Source organism: Nannobrachium achirus, assembly GCF_963921795.1.
Source record: "Nannobrachium achirus genome assembly, chromosome: 11".
NCBI classification, from domain to species: domain Eukaryota; kingdom Metazoa; phylum Chordata; class Actinopteri; order Myctophiformes; family Myctophidae; genus Nannobrachium; species Nannobrachium achirus.
In genome coordinates this window covers 63,701,012-63,725,246 of record NC_137820.1, presented here as the reverse complement: position 1 = coordinate 63,725,246, position 24,235 = coordinate 63,701,012, and the positions used below count along the sequence as shown (strand labels likewise).

At 44.7% G+C, this 24,235-nt stretch overlaps 1 protein-coding gene across 1 annotated transcript in view; it reads right to left on the bottom strand.

Annotated features, from left to right (window-relative positions):
* Window positions 1–390: 390 nt before the first annotated feature.
* Window positions 391–24,235, bottom strand: part of LOC308294532 (neuronal acetylcholine receptor subunit alpha-7-like) — a gene marked incomplete at both ends in the record, with an annotated part of 58,177 nt that continues 34,332 nt past the window's right edge. The window contains 6 exons of the mRNA XM_080737265.1: window positions 391–810; window positions 1,649–1,858; window positions 2,899–3,008; window positions 11,863–11,949; window positions 15,410–15,604; window positions 21,081–21,248. Of these exons, the coding sequence (XP_080593391.1) occupies window positions 391–810; window positions 1,649–1,858; window positions 2,899–3,008; window positions 11,863–11,949; window positions 15,410–15,604; window positions 21,081–21,248 (1,190 nt within the window). The remainder of the gene's footprint in view (window positions 811–1,648; window positions 1,859–2,898; window positions 3,009–11,862; window positions 11,950–15,409; window positions 15,605–21,080; window positions 21,249–24,235) is intronic.

Genomic DNA, 24,235 nt, shown 5'->3' with positions numbered 1-24,235 from the left:
GTGTGTGTGTGTGTGTGTGTGTGTGTGTATGTGTGCACGTGTGTGTTAGGGCATTAACGAAAAAGTCGACAAGTCGACTCAGTCGACTTCATTACACAAGTCGACTCGTCGAGAAAGTCGATAGTCGAAGAAAAAAGATATATATATTTTTTTTCTATTGTGAAAATAGCAGATCTACATGATCGACTATTTTCACAATTTCTGCCTCTATACATTAGACATCATCAAACGATAAAGTCGACTTAACTTTTTACTGAGTCGAGTCGACTTGCAAAAATTACAAGTTGTTAATGCCCTAGTGTGTGTGTGTGTGTGTGTGTGCGCGCACGCGCGCTCGTGTGTGTATCGCGCGTGTTGTGTACGTGTACATCCATATACAACTGCTGTCTCTCAGGTGAAGAAGTCTTTGGAGATGGCCTCTATGAAGTTGGGTGCAGACATGAGGATGCCCAGGGTGGTGAACAGCGTGAACAGGGAGAACGCCATCAGGCACAGCCTGTCGATGACGGCCGCCGCGAACTTCCACTCGCTGCACAGGCTCTCGCCCTCGTCCTGGCCGCGGAAACGCTCGGCGATGTAGCGCACCTCCTCCAGGATCTTCATCAGGTCCGACTCCAGGCCAGAGGAGCTCCCTCCTCCTCCTCCTCCCCCTCCCCCTCCTCCTCTCATCCTCAGACTCTCCCCCGACGCCCCGGACGACAACAGCATCTCCTCTTCCACGCTGGCGCCTCTCCCCATGCCGCCGCCTCCCCCGCCTCCCCCTCCCCCTCCCCCTCCCCCGCCGCCGCCCAGCAGCCGGGAGCAGAGGAGCTGCTCGGGGTCGTGGTGGTGGTGGTGGTGGTGGTGGTGGGAGGAGGGGGAGAGGGGGGAGGTGGGGGAGGAGTAGTGCATGCCGATGTAGAGCATGTTGCCGTTGGTGACCTGCGAGCAGAGGGGTGGGAAAAAGTACTACGAATTTTTTACTCAAATAAAAGTGTCAATACTGCAATATAAAGTAAAAGTCCGGAATTCAAAATGTACCTGAGTAAAGGTGTAAAGGTATTGGCATCAATAAGTAGAAAATAGCCGATCTACAAGATCACAATCTACAAGCTCACAACGCGTCGCGATGCAACGCGTTGTGAGTGTGTAGATAGGCTATTTTCAAATAGCCTAGGTTTAAAATAGGTCTAAAGTGGATTAATGTATGTTTTATAATATTATAATTTATATCTGCAAAGTATCCAGTAACTAAAGTTTTCAAATAAATGTAGTGGAGTAAAAGAACAATATTTGATTCCAAGATGTAGTGGAAATTGGAAATACTCAAGTAAAATACAAATACCTCGAAATTGTACTTAAGTACAGCACTTAAAGGCCCGCTGACACCCCCGAAATTATAATAGTGTGATACAGTAGGTCACGTGGTCTCTCTGAAAACGGTCTGAAATAGTTTGAAACTCATGTCACAGTGTAATCTGCCCCTCGCCCCCCAACAACAGCTGACCAGTACAGTAAGTAGTCTAAGTACAGTCAATTAATTTGATTGGCTTATAATTGTGCATTCCCACAATGACATCATAAAAATATTAACTCATATTTTAAGATGACTTTTTAAAGTGACAGTACCCCTTTAAGTAAATGTACTTAGTTACTCTACACCACTGACCTGTGGGAGGGAGCGCGGCGGCTGGAGGTGCGCTTGGTGCTGCGCGTTGGGGTTGTGCGTCAGGTGCAGCGGGTGCTGCTCCAGGCTGGACAGGCTGCCCAGGCGGGAGCGCTTGGTGACGTCGGAGCAGGTGAGGCGCACCCGCTCGTCACCTCCGGGGCGCTTCATGCGCAGGAACCAAGCGCACCAGTTGAGCAGCACCACGCGGGTCTGTGAGGAGAGCAAAGGTCAGAGACACTGGATACTCAACACAGTAAATCATAGATGATAGAGCAGGGGTCTTCAACGTTTTCAGGCCAAGGACCCCTTAGTTGAGGGAGAGATGAAGCAGGGACCTTTTCATAGATTCCATATAGTTTCATCGTTTGACAGCACAATCATCAGTGTATTTTGGATTCATGTCAATTTGTGTTTTCAAATATTTAACCACTTGAACCGTCAATACTTAATAAACTTGACCTTTCACTCTGTACTTAGTCTGCTCTTTTTCCCCCTCTACACCAAACCTATTTGCCGAACATAGCTGATCTACAAGCTCACAATGCCTCGCACCACGGGGCGTTGTGAGCTTGTAGATCGGCTATTTTCGGCTAAAGTACTCAGAATATGGATGCTATAGGGTTCAAGCGGTTAATATAAAAAAGGCTAAAATGTTTCTACCACACGAAGATTTGGATCTGTAGTAACTATGATGACCCCCTAGGGGTCCCTGACCCCCTGTTGAAGACCCCTGTGATAGAGGATAGAATTGGCTTTTGTCATTCGCTCTCTCTGCCCCTACCCCTACCCCCCCCCCCCCCCCACACACACACACACACACACACACACACACACACCAAGCACTGGTCAGTGAAATGTCATTAAAGTGGAAGACAGTGAAGTTTAGGTTGTCTCTCTGTGTGTGTGCGTGTTTGCGTGTGTGCGTGTGTGTGTGTGTGTGTGTGTGTGTGTGTGTGTGTGTGTGTGTGTGTGTGTGTGTGTGTGTGTGTGTGTGTGTGTGCGCGCGTGCGTGTGTGTGCGCGTGCGTGTGTGTGCGCGTGCGTGCGTGCGTGCGTCCCACGGCTGGAAAGCACTTTGATCTCCCATCAGAGTGGGAGAATAGAAATAGATCACAGTAGGAGATGAGATGATAGGAAAGGGGGGAGGAGATGAGAGGAGAGGAGAGGAGAGGAGAGGAGAGGAGAGGAGAGGAGAGGAGAGGAGAGGAGAGGAGAGGAGAGGAGAGGAGAGGAGAGGAGAGAGCAGCTAACCCATTTGGGCATCTTCCCTCCGTCAGGGTCGTGGTGGTGGTACTGGAGCACCATGACGGTAGCGATGACGGACAGGCCCACTATCACCATGGTGGTCGCAAAGTACTGGGCTGCAACACACAACACAGTACACCGTTAGAACACAACACACAACACAGTACACCGTTAGAACACAACACACAACACAGTACACCGCTAGAACACAACACACAACACAGTACACCGTTAGAACACAACACACAACACAGTACACCGTTAGAACACAACACACAACACAGTACACCGTTAGAACACAACACACAACACAGTCCACCGCTAGAACACAACACACAACACAGTACACCGTTAGAACACAACACACAACACAGTACACCGCTAGAACACAACACACAACACAGTACACCGTTAGAACACAACACACAACACAGTACACCGTTAGAACACAACACACAACACAGTACACCATTAGAACACAACACACAACACAGTACACCGTTAGAACACAACACACAACACAGTACACCGCTAGAACACAACACACAACACAGTACACCGTTAGAACACAACACACAACACAGTACACCGTTAGAACACAACACACAACTGAGATGATGGAGATGATGAAGCAGGGACATAAATGTGTGATGTAGATTTTCATCGATTTCATAGATAGATTCATAGACTTGTTTAACAGCAACGTCATCAGTCTATGTTGGATTCATGTTAATTTGTATTTAACCTTTTAAATCTTGAATATTTTGTAAACTTGACTATGTACTTGGTCTGCTCTTTTTTACCTCTATACCATCAAACCTATTTGCCAAAAAATAGACAATTTACAAGCTCTCAACGCCCCCCTGCAGTAACTCTGAGGACCCCCTAGGGGTCCCGGACCCCCTGTTGAAGACCCCTGCCATAACACAACACCCTCAACTCACACACCATGTCTCATGATCGAAGAATTAACCACTTAGATCCCTGGGGGACATCCCCCAGGGCTCTGTCCTTGGCCCCTGACTTCTTCTCTCTAGTCTATACTAGTCAACACTAAACAGTCATTAAAACACGGTAACACTTGCTATGCATCCCATGTCTATAATGCATTATAAACATAGCAAGAGTTGCCCAAATAACATAACCGAACAATGATTTACTATGTTGGATTACCTATCTCAAGCAAAGAAACTACATACAGCATGCCTTGGAAACAAACAAAAAAAACGAACAAAGATCAAAGTGACTTTATTTATTCATCCAAACATAATGACTTCTGAAATGACAGTTCTGGATGCTCTTCTTCAGACTGTCTGAAGAAGAGTTTTGGCTCAAAACAAGCCTCAAAGTGTATTTGTGTGAGAGCTTGAGGTTTGTGTTTGTATATACATTTACGGTATTTCAGGGTTTGAAGTAGATAGGGGATGTAGTAAATTAATCCTTATAATTATGAGTGGGGAAAGGTCTCTCTCATCCTTCCTTGCTGCAAGGGAGAGCAAGACCTTTCCCCACTCATGAGTCTGGAGAATCTGTGCTCGCTTGACTGATTGTAACTGCTTGATTGTTAATAAACCCTACTTTGTCCTTTGGCAAAGGAAACTGGACCTTTTTGTCTCTCTCATCCTTCCCTGTTGCAAGGGAGAGCAAGACCTTTCCCACTCATAATTATAAGGATTGTGTGCAAGGCATACCAATGGGAAGTGAAAAAGGCACACCTGTAAGCGATGCATTGTGAGCTTGTATTGGGGAAAAGAAACAATAATAATGTGTGGTTTTCACAAACTAACAAGACACTTGGACTGGTCTCATGGCACACAAGTGTATCTCAACAGCATTTGGGAACTGTAATAATATGTTGTCGCTGTCAACTAAGATTTTCAGAAATAGTACAACTAGCAGGTCAGCAATTTTCACTACTTTAGCTTGACACTCTTGAATGACGAAGTAGAGCATTACATGACGAAACAACGTTAAAAAAGTTTGGAGATATGAGGTTTCTGCCAGACAGCAATGATATCTGTCAGCATCCCAACACAGGGATGCAGACAGAACCCTCGCTAAAAACCCCAGGACAAAAATCCACTCGTCCTCGACAATTTGCCCTCCTTTCCCCCAAACTGTGGAATAAACTCCCTGTCGCACTAAGAACTACAGACTCACTCCCTAGCTTCCGCCGTGGACTGAAGACTCACCTCTTCAGACTCCACCTAAACCCATAGCACTACTGTAACACTCCCCCTTCCCTCAATGACCATACATGAAGCTAGAAAGAATTTATTTGGTTTTTATACGTTTTTTTTAACTGATTAGGTGCGTGGTCTACCTATGTTATTGTTTTCTAGATTGATATTCCTATCCATTTGTTATATTGTTGTTGATGTACTGACGTATTATCTTGCTTATTATGGTGATGTGTATTACCTGCTTATTGTAAGTCGCTTTGGATTAAAAGCGTCTGCTAAATGCCTAAACTGTAAACTGTAAACTATCAGAGGAAGGCATTCAAAGCCCAGTTGCACCAGTGAAGCCTCTCAGTGGCCGACATCACAGAACTGTGGTTGTATTGGGCGGGCTCTTGCTGTGATAAAGTTGATATCTTTTCATCGTCCTTTTTCCGGATGGATAAAAGGTTGAGGGTATTGAATAATTTATGTCCCCACACTGATCTGTCAGAGTGTCCACAAAGTCTCCCAAGGACCCGAGCAGCCAGTGGGGCTGATTGCCTGTCAGGGTTCATTGGTGATGGACAGTCCCTTACTGATGATGCGTAATAGCCGTGCCAGGGAGATATGATGGTGTCAGGGGACACGCGGGCTCAAGATAAAGAAGAGGCTGTCACTTCTGGTCTCCACTAAGAGAGAGGGATGGAGACTTGCAAGGTCAGAGGAGAGCGAGGTTAGTGGGATGAGGAAACAGGAATGAAGGGATGAATAAATAAATAGAGGGAGAGATGGATGGAGAGAGAGAGAGAGACATGACACTGGGGCCTGCTGCAGTAAAACCTTCCCTCCGGGGCTCACTCATAACCTGTCCTGCACTCGTCCTGTTGCATTCTCATGGTGTTGACTTCTTTTTGAAGATTTTTTTTTTTTTTTTTATAATTTTTATCCTACGATTTTGCAACCCATTTTTCACCCAGTGCCAATTGCCTATGTAATCCTGGGCTCTGCTCTCCCTCTGCCGCGCCTGGGGAGACAACGGACTGACCTCATGCTTCCTTCTATGCATGAGGAGCCCAACACGTTATTCCAACCAGTTCCTTTCCCCTCCATCAGGCGCCCCGGCTGGCCAGGGGGAGGCATTATTGAAGATTAATTTGAGACATTAGAGAAACAGGTCAGAGTAAAGCCCCTATCATAGTAGGCACCGCGGTGATAAGCTATCCCCGCGGTGTAGTCGTAAAAAAAAATTAAGTCATAAAACTACAACATTACGTCATTCCTCGCGGTGAAGAGCTATCCACCGCGAAACCCCGACACATCTCTCCGTTTTGAATTTCAGACAGATCGGCCCATCACCCCGTTCACTGATTGGTCGATCTAGACCAGTCAGTCACAGTGATAGGACACTTCACCGTGACTGACTATGATGGCCTCCACTTGTTTTCTCACTTTAGGTTGATTATAAATTAGCGGTGGTAGGCTCTTCACCGCAGACTTTGATAGGGGCTTAATACAGTAGGTCGGTCGGTATATAGAGAGAGGTGTGAGTAGAGGCAGGTCATTGTAGAGACTAAAAGTCGCGTTAGGCCGGCAATTACCAGACTGCAAAGACTGGACAATATAGTTCCCTCCGGACATCCTGGCTGGTATTATTTATTTATTTATTTATTTATGTATGTATTGTTATCACTGCAAATCAGACATTCACACACGCATGCGTGCACAGACACACACACACACACACACACACACACACACACACACACACACACACACACACACACACACACACACACACACGTCACAGCCACTTTCAAACGAGAAGTCATTACACAGCAAGATGGAGAGAGTTTCTCTGTGGAACCATTAGGAGAAATGTAATGATGAGAAAAAAGGTCAAATGCAAGCTGTGCGAGTTGTCCTACCACAGATCAACAACAACAACAACAACAATGCACATGCATTTGGAAACGAAACTAAAGAGACTTCAAAACAGTTACTGGCATCACTGTGAGGTTGCATAGCATGCAGGAGAAACCACAACGCTAAAAGATGGATGAAAGAACACGGTTTCAACCTGTGAAAGATTACCATTTGAATTGAAAAGCTCTATAAAGAAACTTTACAAGATCGCCACAAAAGATTAATCAATATTGTCTGGCTCTAACCACAGATGCATGGTCATCAGACAGTGATTGAGTCACCAATCACCAAGACATGTGAGTAACCTATGCCAGTAAGACGCGACAGGGTGACAATTAAGCGGCGAGGTCGCGCCATGTCTTGGCCATCTGGCCAGGGATGTATATCAGACCAGTTACCCATACAGTATATGGAGACCCCTGGTACCCATTATGCAGATCCACTTTATATTGAGATATTCTGTGAGACCCCAAACATGCTTACTCAGTTATTCGTTATGTGAAAGTCCTATGACGTCTATGACATCTGACATCATACATACGATCCCTTTTATGCCCATATATGGGGATCCCTGTCTGTAGAAACCAGCCACACAGATATGGGCTGTCTTGGCCATACTAAACTGCGACCTTTGGTCGCAATTATGATTTATTGCCGGCCAGCTGAGCCAATCAACGTTGTGAGGGATTATGTTATTCTGAAGACAATTGGGTGCGTTTATATGCACATTCAGAATGCCATTCAGAATTAACTTATTCTGAATAGAGCTTCATTCCCAAACGTTTACATGCGACCTGAATACAAGTATCCCTCATTCCACTGTCGTTTACATGACCAAAGGATTCATTCGGAATAGAACTTTGGGCATGCGCAAAGTAGGCCTACTTCAGGTCGGAGAAGGGGGGGGGGGGCAGTTCAGACAGCAGTTCATTCCGAATGGAGCGTTTATATGACAAATGTATCCCGATTGAAACGGCATAAACCACCTCTTCAGACCAGAATGAAAATTCATTCGGGTCAGACCGGAATGGCCATTCCTAAACGTTTATATGAGTATTTCTATTCTGAATGAGCAGTCATTCAGAATATAAGTGGAATACATCTGTGCATATAAACGTTCTAAAAAAAACTGCAGACGCATTAGTTGGGGAATTCATTATGCACACAGACACACACACAAAGTGTGTGATTGTAATGTAGCTAACTAGCTAATTAATCAGCTTACGCAAGATGAAGCGCTTATATTCTACTATTATATTACTCATTACTCATTTACTCATGTGTTAAAATAGCTGTCAATTCAGAATACAATCCCGTAACTCATTGTAGGCTACAATTACAGTATGCACCTGTTTAACATTCATGAAAATGGATGTAATAATAATATACATTTTATTTATAAGGCGCCTTTCAGGGCACTCAAGGTCGCCGAACAACAATTTAAAAACAATAGTTAATACAAGAAATCACAGTTTAAAAACAAGCTAAATAGTTTGCAGCAGGGCAACAGAGCACAAAGCGGAGGATATGGCCTTTTTGTAATATCCTTGCAAGACCCGATCTGTAGGAGACACAGGTCAGTGTTTTGATAACAGTGTTGTGAAGCTTCTGTGATTTCCACAATATCAAAACCTCTATGCCCTCTCCTGTGTACTCTATGCTTGTCAGCACGGAATGTCACGCTCTCACATCCGGGAATGGTAAAAGTAGAAATCAAAACGCAGAAAACACAAAAAACACACATTGTGGGCAATGCTTATATGAGTTTTCAAAAATGAAAACTCTTTACTAATAAAAATACAGGAAAAAACAAATGTAAACCTCTAGCAGAGAGAGGAGAACTTCGATATCTTCAATAAACTGGCAAATACACACACTTAAGCAGGACTTGACACAATCAAGGCAGAACACACTGCAAGAACAATAGAGCAACGCAGTTTGACGTCATTTACACATCCTACCTGGTTCACGTTTTTTTCCCCCTCCATTCTGAATTCCCATAGACTTTTTTTCATATCACGTCATATAAGAACTGTGTTCCAAACAGAAACAAATGATCTCCGCGGTTTGACTCATATGGATATGAAGAATCAACTGATGAGAAAACGCTAATGTTACTGTCGCCGAATTAGTTACATTTTCACTAGAAATAGACTGTATCAAATATGTCTGACCATACAGAGCCACCTCCCCGACAATTCTTTTTGGACCGCAATGCTTATATGAGAGGATTTTAAGATGACTCAATGTTATTCTCCATAGAGAAATGACTTCCGTGAACCGGGGGATGAGCGAGTGACGTCATGACTTTGTTACTCTCTTATCCAGCAATTGAACTAAGCCCACAGCAGGACAGCTCACCTTATATACTGTGACAGTCTCATTACCTCAGATGCATCACAGCTGGGGACCGACCCATGGTGGAAACAGTCTCTCAATTTAAGTCCACAGAGGGGAGGGGGAGGGGGGCCATGGAACTGAAGGGGGGATGCCACACTGGACAGGGGCAGTTAGCCTGGTAAACCATCCCAGTCGTGTGGCCCCAAGCTAGGGGTGGGCGATATGGTAATAATTATCGATAAAATGTCTCCACGATATGCCTTTTCAGAGATATCCTATGTATCGTGATACAATTGAGGGAGCCTTGTAGAAAATCCTGTTTAATCGTTTATACAGAGATTCATTGTAGAATTCAATTTAAACCTGCATTTTGGTCTAAATCAGTAGTTCTCAAAATGTCAAATGTCAAGGTCTCCACTTAGGGAGGTTTCATTTGTATACTGTCAGAGTTACATACTTGTAAAGTTAAATTTAGACCTCCCAAAAGGAACCCAGAGAGTCTAGTTTTTGTCAAGTAACTTGAAAAAATCCATAAAAAAACAACTTGAAAAAAGAATCGTGATAAAATTGTGTATCATGATACAGCTTGGGAAAATATTGTGATATTGTATTTTTCCACATTGGTCTGGTCTAACCAAGAGTGTCCCGAGTCATTTTATTAACTCACCCCTTGGAAATGAAAATTCTGCTCGCGAGTCCAGACTGATATCCGATACGCAGTGAGGAATTAGTATGAGTAACGCCAGGCTAGCACTGAGCGACCCTACTCTGAAGCAATGTCCACAGGATTTGGCATCATCTCCACACACCTGTGCCCATTTCCATTTACTGTATGAGTAGTCTCAGTAATTATGGCTCATTTCATTCTACTTTGCCTACTAATCAGAACAGTTTTCTGAATGTTTCTGCCTAAAACCTGTGGATTATTCTTGTTCTGGCCTTTACTCTTGATCCCTTTGTACACACACTCGCTTTCACTGACTGTTGTGGTTTTGTAAACGAATGTAATAAATTGCTCTCATTTTGCTTCTGGGGGGTCTCTGAGACAAAATTTTGAGATGGGGGTCCGTGGCCAAATACATATCATTTTGGAGGTCCTTCACATGAAAAAGTTTGATGACCACTGACATAGAATAGGTTTTTAAAAAAACCTTAGAAGGATTTGAAATATTCAAAGACTTGCACACATTTTCACGATTTTTCTAAAATAGCAGATCTACACGCTCGCAGCGCGGCACTCGCCGCGCTGTGAGCTTGTATATCTGCTATTTTTCAATAGTTAAAGTACCCAGGGCCCAGGATTTGGACCGACGGGAGGCGAGGAGGAGAACAGATGCCAGACGTCAACACTCATCCATGGCAACATTTAGAAAAACCAGGGTGAGAAAGATGGAGGGATGAGAGATGCAGAGCGAGGAAGAAGGAGAGAATGATGGAGGGTAGAGAGGGAGATGTATGAAGAGATAAACACACAGAGCTGCATCATCAGCGCTTTATACCGTCTGCCTCATGGAGACGGATGAGAGGAGGAGAGGAGGAGAGGAATGGAGAGACCAAGGAATAGAGCGCTAGAGACGCAAGGACGGCACTAGATGCACTCAATCGTCATCACAAAGATACAAACACAAACACCAAGTTATTGCGACTGTAGGTCGCAGTTAACTATGAAAACCGGCACATCTTGTCCACGTATTTGCGTATCTCTGTTGGTCACGCCTGACACTGTGGTTCCCCTGACACATCAATGTGACATCACAGGTCTATGGGTTTGCTGTGATGTCAGGGGAACCACTTTTATCAGAATGGGTTTGCCGCTCTGGCTTCGCTGTGATGTCACACTAACACAATCCCTTTTATGCCCTATATGGAGTTCCCTGATGTCATCAATATTAAGCCCATATCTAAAAGGACTTCATATGGGAATGCCCATGTACGGAGGCCACATCGGCCACATACCACACTAACAGAATCCATATGTGGCCAAGACAGCCCATATCTGTGTGGCTGGTTCTACAGACAGGTATCTCCATGTATGGGCATAACAGGGTATGTGAGGTCTTAGACATCATAGGACTTTCACATAACGAACAACTGAGTAAGCATGTTTGGGCTCTCACAGCATATCTCCATATACGGTACATGGATCTCCATATATGGGTACCAGGGGTCTCCATATATGGGTAACTGGTCCGATATACAGCACTGGCCAGATAGAGCAAGGTCGCATGTCGCCCTGAGGCATCTTACTAGTATATGTGTGGGTTGTGTGTGTGGGGAGGGGGAGAACGCATAGAAGTACTGCTTTGTGCACATTTGGTGCTGATCAGTCCGGTGGTTTGCGAGATTAGACCTGGACACACTGACAGAGAGAGAGACACACACACGCACACGCACGCACGCACGCACGCACGCACACACACACACACACACACACACACACACACACACACACACACACACACACACACACACACACACACACACACACACACACAGACAGAGCAATAGAGCGGTAGGGTGATTAAAGTGGAAGAGGTTTTCTCACCTATCAGCGGAACAGAGTCGGAGGTTGCAGGCATGATCTCAGCCACCAGCAGCATGAACACCGTCAGAGACAGTAGAACGGTGATACCTGGACACACACACACGAACGCACGCACGCACGCACGCACGCACGCACGCACGCACGCACGCACGCACGCACGCACGCACACACACACACACACACACACACACACACACACACACACACACACACACACACACACACACACACACACACACACAGCATTAGTACATTGGACTAAAGTCACTTTTAAAACACATTCACACAAAACTGACGTAAGTTTTACACTACACATTTGCATATCGTCGTTATCGGGTGGAAACCTTGTATGTCCAAAACCATTTCGTTTAAAAAAAATGTACTAAACGAGTGAAAACAGCCGATCTGCAAGCACACAACGCCTCGCACCGTAGATCTGCTGTTTTCACTACTTTTGTGCGACGGCCTTGTCTGATGAAGCAGGGCTTTACTTCGCGAAAAAACATACACATTTGAAACTTGGAGATACGAGGTTTCTGCCCGACAGTGACGACATATAAAATCTTTATTTCATGACAGAACCAGTGCTACTGAATTAGTTGGGGGTTTGATGCCTTGCTCAGGAGCTTTCAGACATCAAACCCTCCAGTCTCTTTCTCTCCACACGGCCAGAAGGCCTGGACCAACTATGGTGAATAAGATGGAGGCAAAGTGAACGAGCAACACACTAGATTCTAGTGTGTTGCTCGTTCACTTTGCCTCCATCTTACATATTACCGTGCTTCTAGTGACTAGAAGCACTGTAATTTTTACCTGTGTAGAGCGTGGTGGGCGAGAGAGAGAGAGAGAGAGCAGGACAAACAAACCACTGACACAGTCCCGAAGTTACTAATGAACTGTCTGAATCAATAGATTTGATTGCCCTAAAGATAGAGACAGGGACAGAGAGAGAGAGAGAGAGAGAGAGAGAGAGAGAGAGAGAAAGAAAACAGAGAGAAAGAGAGAGAGACCCAGACAGACAGTGGAGGATTCGATAAATAATAGAAAACATCGGTTTGCAGTAAATATATTTTGTACGCACAGGGAGAGAGCAGAGAGGAGGGGATGTGTCTGTGTCTGTGTCTGTGTCTGTGTGCGTGCGTGCGTGCGTGCGTGCGTGCGTGCGTGCGTGCGTGCGTGCGTGCGTGTGCGTGTGCGTGTGCGTGCGTGTGTGTTTTATGGGTGGAGGAGATCAATTCAGACCCATAGTGAGTTAGGGTTAGAGTTTGCTTAAGGAGTCTGACATACTCATTACAACATCATAATTCAACATAGATTTATAATAGCCGATCAGGTAAGGCTCTTGCTCTTAGTCGGGGGCCTTAGGTTTTTTTTTCGTTCTAATCAGTCTAAAAGCGACAGATTTTGCAAAGATGTAGCCAAGGGCACGCTCTAATGATTTAGCTAGGGCGCCTGAGTCGGCGACCTTCGGGGTCGCCACAGTGGCCAAATCAATTTTGGCTCCAATTGACTTTCTATACACTATACTACTACAGGAGGGAAAATAATCTGTTTTAAGTAGCATGTGAGGGGTCTAACTAGGGGGTTGTCATGATTCTGAATCCATTGCAAGGCATTTGGTTTGCACAAAAAACGTTACTTGGGCTAAAAATGGCCCCAACAAAACAGTGAAAAGTGATGACTCATCACTATTATCACTAAGCCATCGTTTTGTGGGTCCGTTTTGTGGGTCCTTCAGCTTTCATACTGTCTGTCTCTCCTACATTGTCTCTCCTTCTGTTTGTCTCTTGTACTCTGTCTCTATCTCAGCTTTCCTACTGACCGTCTCTCCTACACTGTCTACCTCTTCTACTGTTTGTCTCTCCTATACTGTCTCCCTCTCAGCTGTCGTACTGCCCGTCTCTCCTAAATCGTCTCCCTCTCAGCTCTGCTACTGTCTGTGTCAATAAATAAGTAAACAGTTCTCCCGCGCTGACAGGTGGAGTTTGTGTTATTTAACGGCCACGTGAGAATTCTCATCACCTGACGTCCACGTCTGCAGCTGGACTGAAGCAACACACACACTTTTCCAAATTGTAACCCTAACTCTAAAAAAACATTATCAACAGTGCAACATAATTATTTCTCACAAGAAAAGTGTCCTGTTTACTTGTTTCCCCCATAAGTATATACAGTAGTAATACACACGCACGCACGCACACACACACTTGTGAAAACATCGACATTTTAAGGACAACATTCAAAGTAGCTACAAAATAGCCAAACAATTGCCGATCTACAAGCTCACAAGACATTGACACGTGAGCCATTTATCAGCCATTTATCGGCTATGCCACTGATTCTCAACCTTTTCAGGCTGTGACCCCCAAAATAATCATATTTTAACCCCCCCCCCCCCCCCCCCCCCCTAACGGGGACCCCCCCCCCCCCCCCCACCATGATGAGCACTAAGAGTTGAGGCATTACATTTTGTATAACACGGTTCTATTATGAAAATAGCAGATCTACATCCTCACGACGCGAGTCGTTGTGAGCATGTAGATCGGCTATTTTCACAATTTCTGCCTCTAATATTTGACAATTTGGCCAATGTTTAATTTGTCATTTTAGAGATATTAATAAGTCCTCAAATTGTTACTTTAGAAATGTGTAGATACCCTCTATACACTTCAACTTTATGCTGGTTTGTTTACTGATTGAGTGAGAAAACAATGTTGCACATTAAGTTCATCATCTGGGGACCACCCCCAAAATAATTTGAGGACCCCCCTGCGGGGGTGACGACCCACAGGTTGAGAACCACAGGGCTATACCCCCCCCCCCCCCCCCACACACACACACACACACACAGGGGCGTCACAAGGGGTAGGAAAGTGGGACTGAGTTACTAGGGCCCAAGGTGGAGGGGCCCTAGTAACTTTAGCTATTGAAAAATAGCAGATATACAAGCTCACAGCGCGGCACCGAGTGCCGCACTGCAAGCTTGTAGATCTGCTATTTTTGAAAAGTCATGAAAATGTGTGCAAATCTTTGAATATGTATTTTGTTAAGCAAACATTTGTAACTAAAATTTTGCTTCCGGGGTAGTCCCTGGAACTAAATATTTTGAGATGGGGGGTCCGTGGCCAAATTCATATCATTTTGGGGGTCCTTCACATGAAAAAGTTTGAGCATCACTGACATGGAAACATGGGTTTCTTGCACACATTTTCACAATTTTTCAAAAATAGCAGATCTACAAGCTCGCTGCCGCGCTGTGAGCTTGTATATCTGCTATTTTTCAATAGTTAACATTCATGGGGGGGGCCACAGTGAATCCTTGTACCCAGGGCCCAGAATTTGGTGTGACACCCCTGCACACACATCCTTGAGAACCACAGGGCTATACCCCCTCCACACACACACACACACCCCTCACCCAGTGAGATCTTCTCTCCAGAGTCTGCGCACACACACACACACACACACACACACACACACACACACACACACACACACACACACACACACACACACACACACACACACACACACACACACCCCTCACCCAGTGAGATCTTCTCTCCAGAGTCAGCGGGCAGCAGGAAGACCAGCAGGGCCAGGGTGGAGATGAGGACACAGGGGATGAGCAGGTTGAGGCCGTAGTACAACGTCCTCCTCCTCATCACCACCGTGAAGGTCACGTCAGGGTAGGGCTCCTTGCAGCAGTCGTAGAAACGCTCGTTCCTGCGGCCCGGGACCTCTGGACTCGCACGCACGCACGCACACGCACGCACGCGCACGCACGCACGCGCGCACGCACGCACGCACACACACACACACACACACACACACACACACACACACACACACACACACACACACACACACACACACACACACACACACACACACACACACACACACACACACAGATATTCAGACAGGTGAGATCGATAGGCAGGCAGAGATCCATACATAGACAGACAGATACATGATATACCGGTAGATATATAGACAGACATACTGTAGATGTATAATAAAAGGTTATATTTTGTCAGTAATGTCAGTATTCCGACTGAAGTGACTTTTAATCGTTCTTGCTCGGCTAAAAAAAAAAGTGTGGCAGTTTCTTTGTGAAATAGAAACAAATAGTCCTGCTGCCCCTCAGGTGGGATATGAAATGTGGTATATAGTTTTTTTTATTGCCCTAAAATATTGTCTATATACACAGTCATGAATCCACCTGCTGACAGCCTGTCAGCATTGAGCAATTTCTTTTATGGGGGGTAAAGGTTTGGGGCCCATCACTTACTATACACTATACTATAAAGGAAAACAATTCCCCCCCAAACATTTGCTTTAAGTAGCATGTGAGGGGTCAAACTAGGGTTTTTAATGATTCTGAATCCATTGCAAGCATTTGTTTGGCATGAAAAACATTCCTTTGGGCTAAAAACAGCCCCAGGAAACTATGGTTTAGTGATGAGTCATCACTTTTCACAATTTTGTGGAGGGTGTTTTTAGCCCAAGGAATGTTTTTCAAACAAATGCTTGCAATGGATTCAGAATAATTAAAAACCCCTAGTTTGACCCCTCACGTGCTACTTAAAGCAGATTTTGGGGGGGTATTTATTTTCCTTTACTGTATGTGTATAGTATAGTGTATAGTAAGTTAATGGGCCCAAACTTTTACCCCCTATAAAATAATTGCTAAATGCTGACAGGTGGTCAGCAGGTGGTTTCATGAATGTATATACCGGTATATAGACAACATTTTAGGCAAAAAACAAACAAAAAAAAAACAATATATCAAATGTCATAATCAAACAGACATACAGTACTGTAGATACTGTACATAAACACGCTGGCAGGAGTTGACAAGCCATTAGGTACAGTAACAGTTGGAAGGTTTGTGAGTCAGTTAGGTGTCCATGTGGTCCTGGAGGGCATAGAGCCCACAGTCATGTGTGAGAATGGCTGACTGGCCTATCACAGCTGCAGTCCTACTGTAATGTACGGCTCCACCTCATTACACAACAGTATGCCGATAAACACACACACACACACACACACACACACACACACACACACACACACACACACACACACACACCCTATAGCACAGAGAAACGTTAAAGACCCCCTCGAGTGTCTTAGCTGTGTTCAGATGTTTAATGTTTTCCTCTGCCTGTAGCGTTACACATCGACTCCAGAGGCACCATGGACAGTTTTTTGATAAATATGTGCAATTCTAGTGCGAAGTAAAAAAATAAAATAAACAATAAAATACATTAAGCTCCTCTTGAAATAGTGTTTGGCTCAAAGTAGCATTCTTCCTGCTGACCGGCTCACTTTGAATGGACCTGCCAGCAAGGAGAACAGGGGACGACTCGTTTGCCTGGTTGCCATAGCATTGCATGATGTACAAATACAAAAGCAGGAAGACAAACTGTCGGGACGGCAGCTTTAAATAAATATGTTTCTCCCTTTCCGTTAAGTATCCACCTGTACATCATCAATGTGTTCATCCTAGGGACACCAACCAGGTGTCCCTAGGATGATAATGCTGTCTGTGTGAGTGTCCGGCAGTTAAAAAGATGCAGTCCAGGCCCAGAGACTGTTGGCCTAGCGGTCAATGTAGCCTGACAGTGTGTCGCGGATTCGAGTCACGATCCAGAAGGCCTTTGCTGCGTGTCACTCCCCGGTCCCTCTCTCCTCGTTTCCTGTCTACCTACTGTACTGTCAATAAAGAGACATAACAAGCCCAAAAATAAATCTTTAAAGAAAAAAGATGCCGTCTAATGATACAGTATGTACACACACCCACACACATTTACACAACAACAAAGAATATAGACAGAAATGAGACCCACACTCACAATCATCAGAGTGAATGGAATAGGTATTACAAAGAAACCACCATCAATGGCCTCAACCGATAAGAAGAATTTTGAGAATAGTAATTCATTATACAAATGGAAAAACATATCAAAGTCTGACAGTCTAAAAGCGCAACCGTATCCATTTATGTGACAAGTACAAGGCACACGTTATAGTAGAGAATATGCAAAACCAAACAACGATGACAGTGCAGGTGAAAGGCGGAGCAGGGTCTGACACACAAACAGAATAAGGTGAGTATAGTACAAAGTACAACATCAAACCAGCAGGAAACCCAGCCAAGCCCCTTTGATGTGTTTCATCCACGGCTCAATACTCTCACAGCTGTGTACCTTACACTGTGTGCAGGGGTTTATACAGTACTATAGCTGTGAGGTGGAAACCTTGTATGTCCCACACTACTGCTTTACAGGATTCAGATCCAAAAGTAGCAAAAAATAGCAGATCGACAAGCTCTAGACGCGTTGCGATCAGTGAAAGTTTTGAGGCTGTAGATCTATGTTTGCTACTTTTGTGTGATACTGTAGTATACGTAGGTTATGAATTTATGAACAAGAAAAAAAGTTAAAATATGGAGATACAAGGTTTTTACCCAACAGCAACGAAATGTGCATGTACCGGTATGTGTGTGTGTGTGTGTGTGTGTGTGTGTGTGTGTGTGTGTGTGTGTGTGTGTGTGTGTGTGTGTGTGTGTGTGTGTGTGTGTGTACTGTATGTATAGTATAGTCATAGTGGGTGAGATTGAGCATGAACAGAAGCAGGGACGTGCAGAGAATGTTAGAGAGGCTGGGGCTGACATTTCTAAAAGGGCTTTTTGACAGACCTCCAAGCTCACAACGCGTCGCACTTTTCGATGCTTGATTTCTACACATTTCTTGATTTCAACATAAGATGCTGCATTCAAGTTCAGGTCTTCAGGAGAGTTTGGAGTGGAAAAGGCGATTCTCTTGAATGCTACCTTCAGGTATGGCATGGTAAGAGGGGCATTTGCATTTCTTTCACCATAATAAAAACGGCATTCATGGTCTGGAGGGGGCACTTTTTACAGACTTTTTACAGAGGGTAAAAGGTCAGGGGCTCGAGCCCCCTTTGATGTCTATGTGTGCACGTGCCTCAACAGAAGCAAATATGTGATGCACTCAGCTCACTGTGATTTTCAATTAGCTGCAGTGAATGGACCATTGGCTGAGCTGGGGTCCTCTGTCATTCTCTCCCTTTCCCTCTCCCTCTCCCTTTCTCTCTCTCTCTCTCTCTCCTCATTCCACATTCTCTCTGTCACTGGTTTGTACAAATGGAGGCTCTTTGCTGTGGGGAGCAGAGCAGGCTGAACTGTGGCCATTAACCAGGGAGAGGGGCTCTGTTTTACTGGAACGGCTGCTGTACGCAGTCTGCTGTCTGTCTTCTGCTGTCGCCCTTTACAACGTCTGTTATGATGTTCCCTACGTCTCATTGTGTGTGTGTGTGTGTGTGTGTGTGTGTGTGTGTGTGTGTGTGTGTGTGTGTGTGTGTGTGTGTGTGTGTGTGTGTGTGTGTGTCTGCCTGCGTGAGTGTGTGCCTGCGTATATGTGCGTGCATGCATCCGTACGTGCATCCGTACGTGCATCCGTACGTGTGTGTGTGTGTGTGTGTGTGTGTGTGTGTGTGTGTGTGTGTGTGTGTGCGCGTGTGCGTGTGTGTGTGTGTGTGTGTGTGTGTGTAAGACCAGTAAGTAGCGACTGTACAAACACACACACACACACACACACACACACACACACACACACACACACACACACACACACACACACACACACACACACAGAGATCATGAAGGATATTGGTTGGACTGGTGGTTCTTGACAACAGGATCTCTGTATGTGACTCACTGTTCCTGTATGCCCATATATGGGCTATCCAACTGCCTTGACGGCAGGCCAGGCATCACATTCATTCCCTCGGGTCCTCGCCGATGCATGCGCAGAGTTTGACGTCAGTCTGTCCCATATATGGGCGGGCATGTCATATACCGGTATAGCATTTATACTTCCGTACAGTACGTTTGATTTGGCTGCAAACATGGGCAAAGCTGATTTTGCTTGCTTTCCTGATCGCCTAAAAATCACATGGGGAACAAAAGAAAAGATCCTCTCCGCAAATGTTCATCTAGTGATTTAGATTTAGTCGTCAAACAGTCACAATATACCTCAATCAAATCATCTATCTGTCCACTATCATCTTATGTAGGTTTTGACAGCCTGTATCAAAAAGCAAGAGCTATATTATGTTTTACAAAAAACGTTGTCAGGGGGGGTAGGTTGTGCCTACGTACAGGAACAACTCGGTGGTTCAGTTGTGCCTCTCAGACAACAAGGACAAGGCAGGGAAATGCACCGCTCCTTTCAAAGTGATTTAAATTAATACGATTTAGGGAAAAATACTTTGTTAAAGAAAACACGTCTCTGAACACTTTCTGAGTTTGAGTGTTGTATAAATGATTTACTGTGACATTTAGAATAAGCCTTATTCACGCCCGCCCACTCAGCAAATCAGCAAAAACAAAAGAGACGTCTTTCCACCTACTCTTTTTGGAGACTACTGCCCCTACGGTTGACAACGGTAGCCACGGGTACTTCTTGCTTACGGACAAAAACTGACAATACGGACAGGGAGAGGACCGGACATACTGTAAATGGACAAAACGGAAGAAATCTCTCTCCCCCTCCGTTTCTGGTGTCAACCTGCGGTTGTTACCGGTATGTATCACTAGGAATGTCACTTTAGTCAGCCAGCCAGCAGGGTCAAACTGGCCTCAGCAGCAGAAAGCTTTAATTACTGTTGGCTTAATGAGGGAGAACAGGAGACACAACCTGGAACTGTTACTGCAAACGGGAGGTACGGTATAGACACACACACACACACACACACACACACACACACACACACACACACACACACACACACACACACACACACACACAGACACACAGACAGACAGACAGACAAACATACACAGAGTCATTTACAGTATACAGCGATGCATGATACGACGATATTATACTTGAACGATTAAAAATGGCTCCACGATCTGCTTTTACATATAGAGCTCATTCTATCATGTTACAACGAGTGACTGCACATTCTATCAGTCGCCATGCAGTTCTATACATAATTTTCTTTCGTATAATTGTACAATTTTGTCACCAGAAAAACAGATGTGATTTGTAGATCTATTCTATGTGCTCATATACACATCCAAAGTTGTTCCCGCACATATTTTCATTCAGTTACTGTAGTTCACTCACTCACTCACTCACTCACACACTCATTCACACACACTCATTGAATTGTCTCAGTACCTACGAGGTCCCACTCTCCGTTGGCGATGTAACCCGTGATGTCAGCTTCGACCATCTGCAGATCCAGAGACCAGCCTCCGTACGTCCATGAACCAAACTTCAGGTCACAACGTTGGACATCAAAAGGAAACCAGCGCACGTCGATGTAGCAGGTGCTCTTAAAGATACCTGAAGGATCAAACGTGTAATTATTACTAAAAGTTGTTTTTCACTTTCATGTTTACAGTTTTTTCCACGATTGTTAACACACGTTTCTCAATACAATATCAGCTATCTTAAAACTGCACACACACAAAACTGAAAACCTCAAACCCAAAATGACTCTTTGCCATCAAATCACTTGGGTTCACAAAATGGAACTCATTTCATTTCTCGTTTCCATTTGGTACACACAGCCAACTCAAAAAATGATTTTAAAAATGACACACACCCAAAATAGGGATGCCAGATTGCCAGGTTGACAGTGGAACTCAATAATCAGTGATCAATATGAACATATAAGGCCTGATGAAGAGCTATTCTCAGAGGAGCAGCACATGGAGACAGACAGCGTGACATTTGGCACGGAGCATTTTGTGAATTCAAGCAGCAGCCGAGCTCAGGTGGACCGGGGGACGGCAGGGGATTAGCTGCCGTTAGTGTTTAGCTCCCAGTCGTGTGTGTGTGTGTGTGTGTGTGTGTGTGTGTGTGTGTGTGTGTGTGTGTGTGTGTGTGTGTGTGTGTGTGTGTGTGTGTGTGTGTGTGTGTGTGTGTGTGCGTGCGTGCGTGCGTGCGTGCGTGCGTGCGTTCGTGCGTGCAGATGGGGATGGGGTTAAGTGGAGGGGAGTGGGAACGATGACAGGGTGACAGGTAACACCTCTAGGTCAGTATAGAGACAAAGGACAGAGAGGGTATACAGCCAGCCAGAGACGTGTGTGTGTGTGTGTGTGTGTGTGTGTGTGTGTGTGTGTGTGTGTGTGTGTGTGTGTGTGTGTGTGTGTGTGTGTGTGTGTGTGTGTGCTAGGGGTGCAGAAAAAAATCGATTTGAATTCGAATTTGGTTTCTAACATGGTAAGATTCAGAATAAAAAATGTTATGTTTTTTTTTTTGAAATTTTTATTAGATATTATGTTTTGTTTGTACACGTTTAAAGAATGTGTGCAAGCATGAATAAATCAGACATGTTGTCTTGGATTTACCTTTGTGTGTTTACATTATTGCAATAAGTTGATAAAACCTTTACAATTATAAAAGCCACGTAAATGTACTCTGCTTTCATGCCAGCAGACTGGAGTACATCCTGATATCTTATTAATTGAATAGAGAATCGTTTTGAATCGAGAATCGTTTTTAAATCGGAAAATAATCGTTTCTGAATTTGAATCGTTTGGATTTGAAAGAATCGAAAAAAATCGTGAATCGTGACCCCAAGAATCGATTCTGAATCGAATCGTGGGATACCCAAAGATTTGCAGCCCTAGTGTGTGCACGCGCGCAGGTGCGCATGCGTGTGTGCATGTGTGCGCGTGTGTGTGAGGTCAGGTTGGGGTTATGATTTGCTGGTTTAATACACACACACACACACACACACACACACACACACACACACACACACACACACACACACACACACACACACACACACACACACACACACACACACACAAACAAATGACATATGTCCTATTGAGACATCTCCGCCTCACTCGTTTCACCCCCATCAATCACTGGTTTGACGTAACGACACTGCTAAAGGTCATAAAGTGGATTTACTGGGCTGTGAGGACCGTTTCTGCCACCAGGAAAATATACATGAAGACAGCTTACTGTTGGAACACAGAGGACAACACAGTGTTGTTCTCATATCGTTGTTGTCAGGCAGAAACCTCTGATGTCTCATATTTTAGCTTCTTATTGTTTCTTTTTCGTAGATAAATGCCCACCATAACACAGGGTGTGTTCGGAAATGCGCACCGGGTGTGTGGTCAGTGTAGTGAGTGCAGTGGGTGTGACGTTGTAGAGTGCATTCAGTGTGGCTTATTTACGAACGACCAGTTAAGAGGCATCTGTGCGCTTTTCCAGTCTGAACTCTGAAGGAAAACCTTGTGAAAAGCAGCAGTTGCTAATGTAACTTTGCTATTGAAAGGAGATTTAATTCATAACATTGGCCTACCTGCTGTTAGTTTACACGTTGATGTGTGTTAAACTATCAAGTCCAAACGACCAATTAAGCTGCAAATGCTGCATTTTCTCCATTGTTCACAGCTGAGAAGCGCTCGAGACACGGCCATGAACACCAACCAATCAAAACACTGCACTGACGCATCACACCGTCAAACTCCATCTTCTGAGTAGGGTCGTTCAGTGCGTGCACTCAGCACACCCGGTGCGCCGCGCACTGGATTTCCGAACGACAACGCACCAAGTGCACCGAATAAACAAACAACATGAGTGCACATTTCCGAACGCACCCACAGTGTCACACAAAAGTAGCCAAAATTGCCAATCTACAAGCACAAAACGATAATTTTGTTGTACATTTGTGTTCAATGACAAAATAAAATCATCCATCCATCCATCCATCCATCCATCCATCCATCCATCCAGTCCAAGGAAAGTTGACTGCTCAAATGCTCTGTAAGTGCAATGGCATTTCATGGACTTTACACAGTTACAGTTCATTCACACTTGTGAGCTGCAGTACAAACTAAGTTTTCTATTGTCAATGGTCACTGGGAGCTGCCCTAGAACAAAGTAACACAGTCTTCTAGAGAGAAAAGAAAGGCCCTTGGGCTTACTTCAGACACGCTCGCATCGAGCCAAGGATATAGATACTGTATAATGGGATTTTCTTTTCTCCAGAGTCTACAAAATTGACTTTGAGAGCACCTTGCTATCAAAGGCCTGGAGATTACTCTTTTCCAGTATGTATTGTTCTTTCTCGCGGTATTCTCCTGTTGGACACTGGGAGCCGTCCGCTTGAGTAGTTGCGGTTACTGTAAGTACCTTGCCCAATGGCACACAGCCAGTAGTTAGGGCATACATGGGCAACTGGCGGCCCGGGGGCCACATGCAGCCCCCACATTCACTTAATGCGGCCTGCAGGTTAATATCAGAATACTGATATATTGTTTTCAGCTTTCTCAGTTTCATATTGGTTTCAGCTGTTACAATTC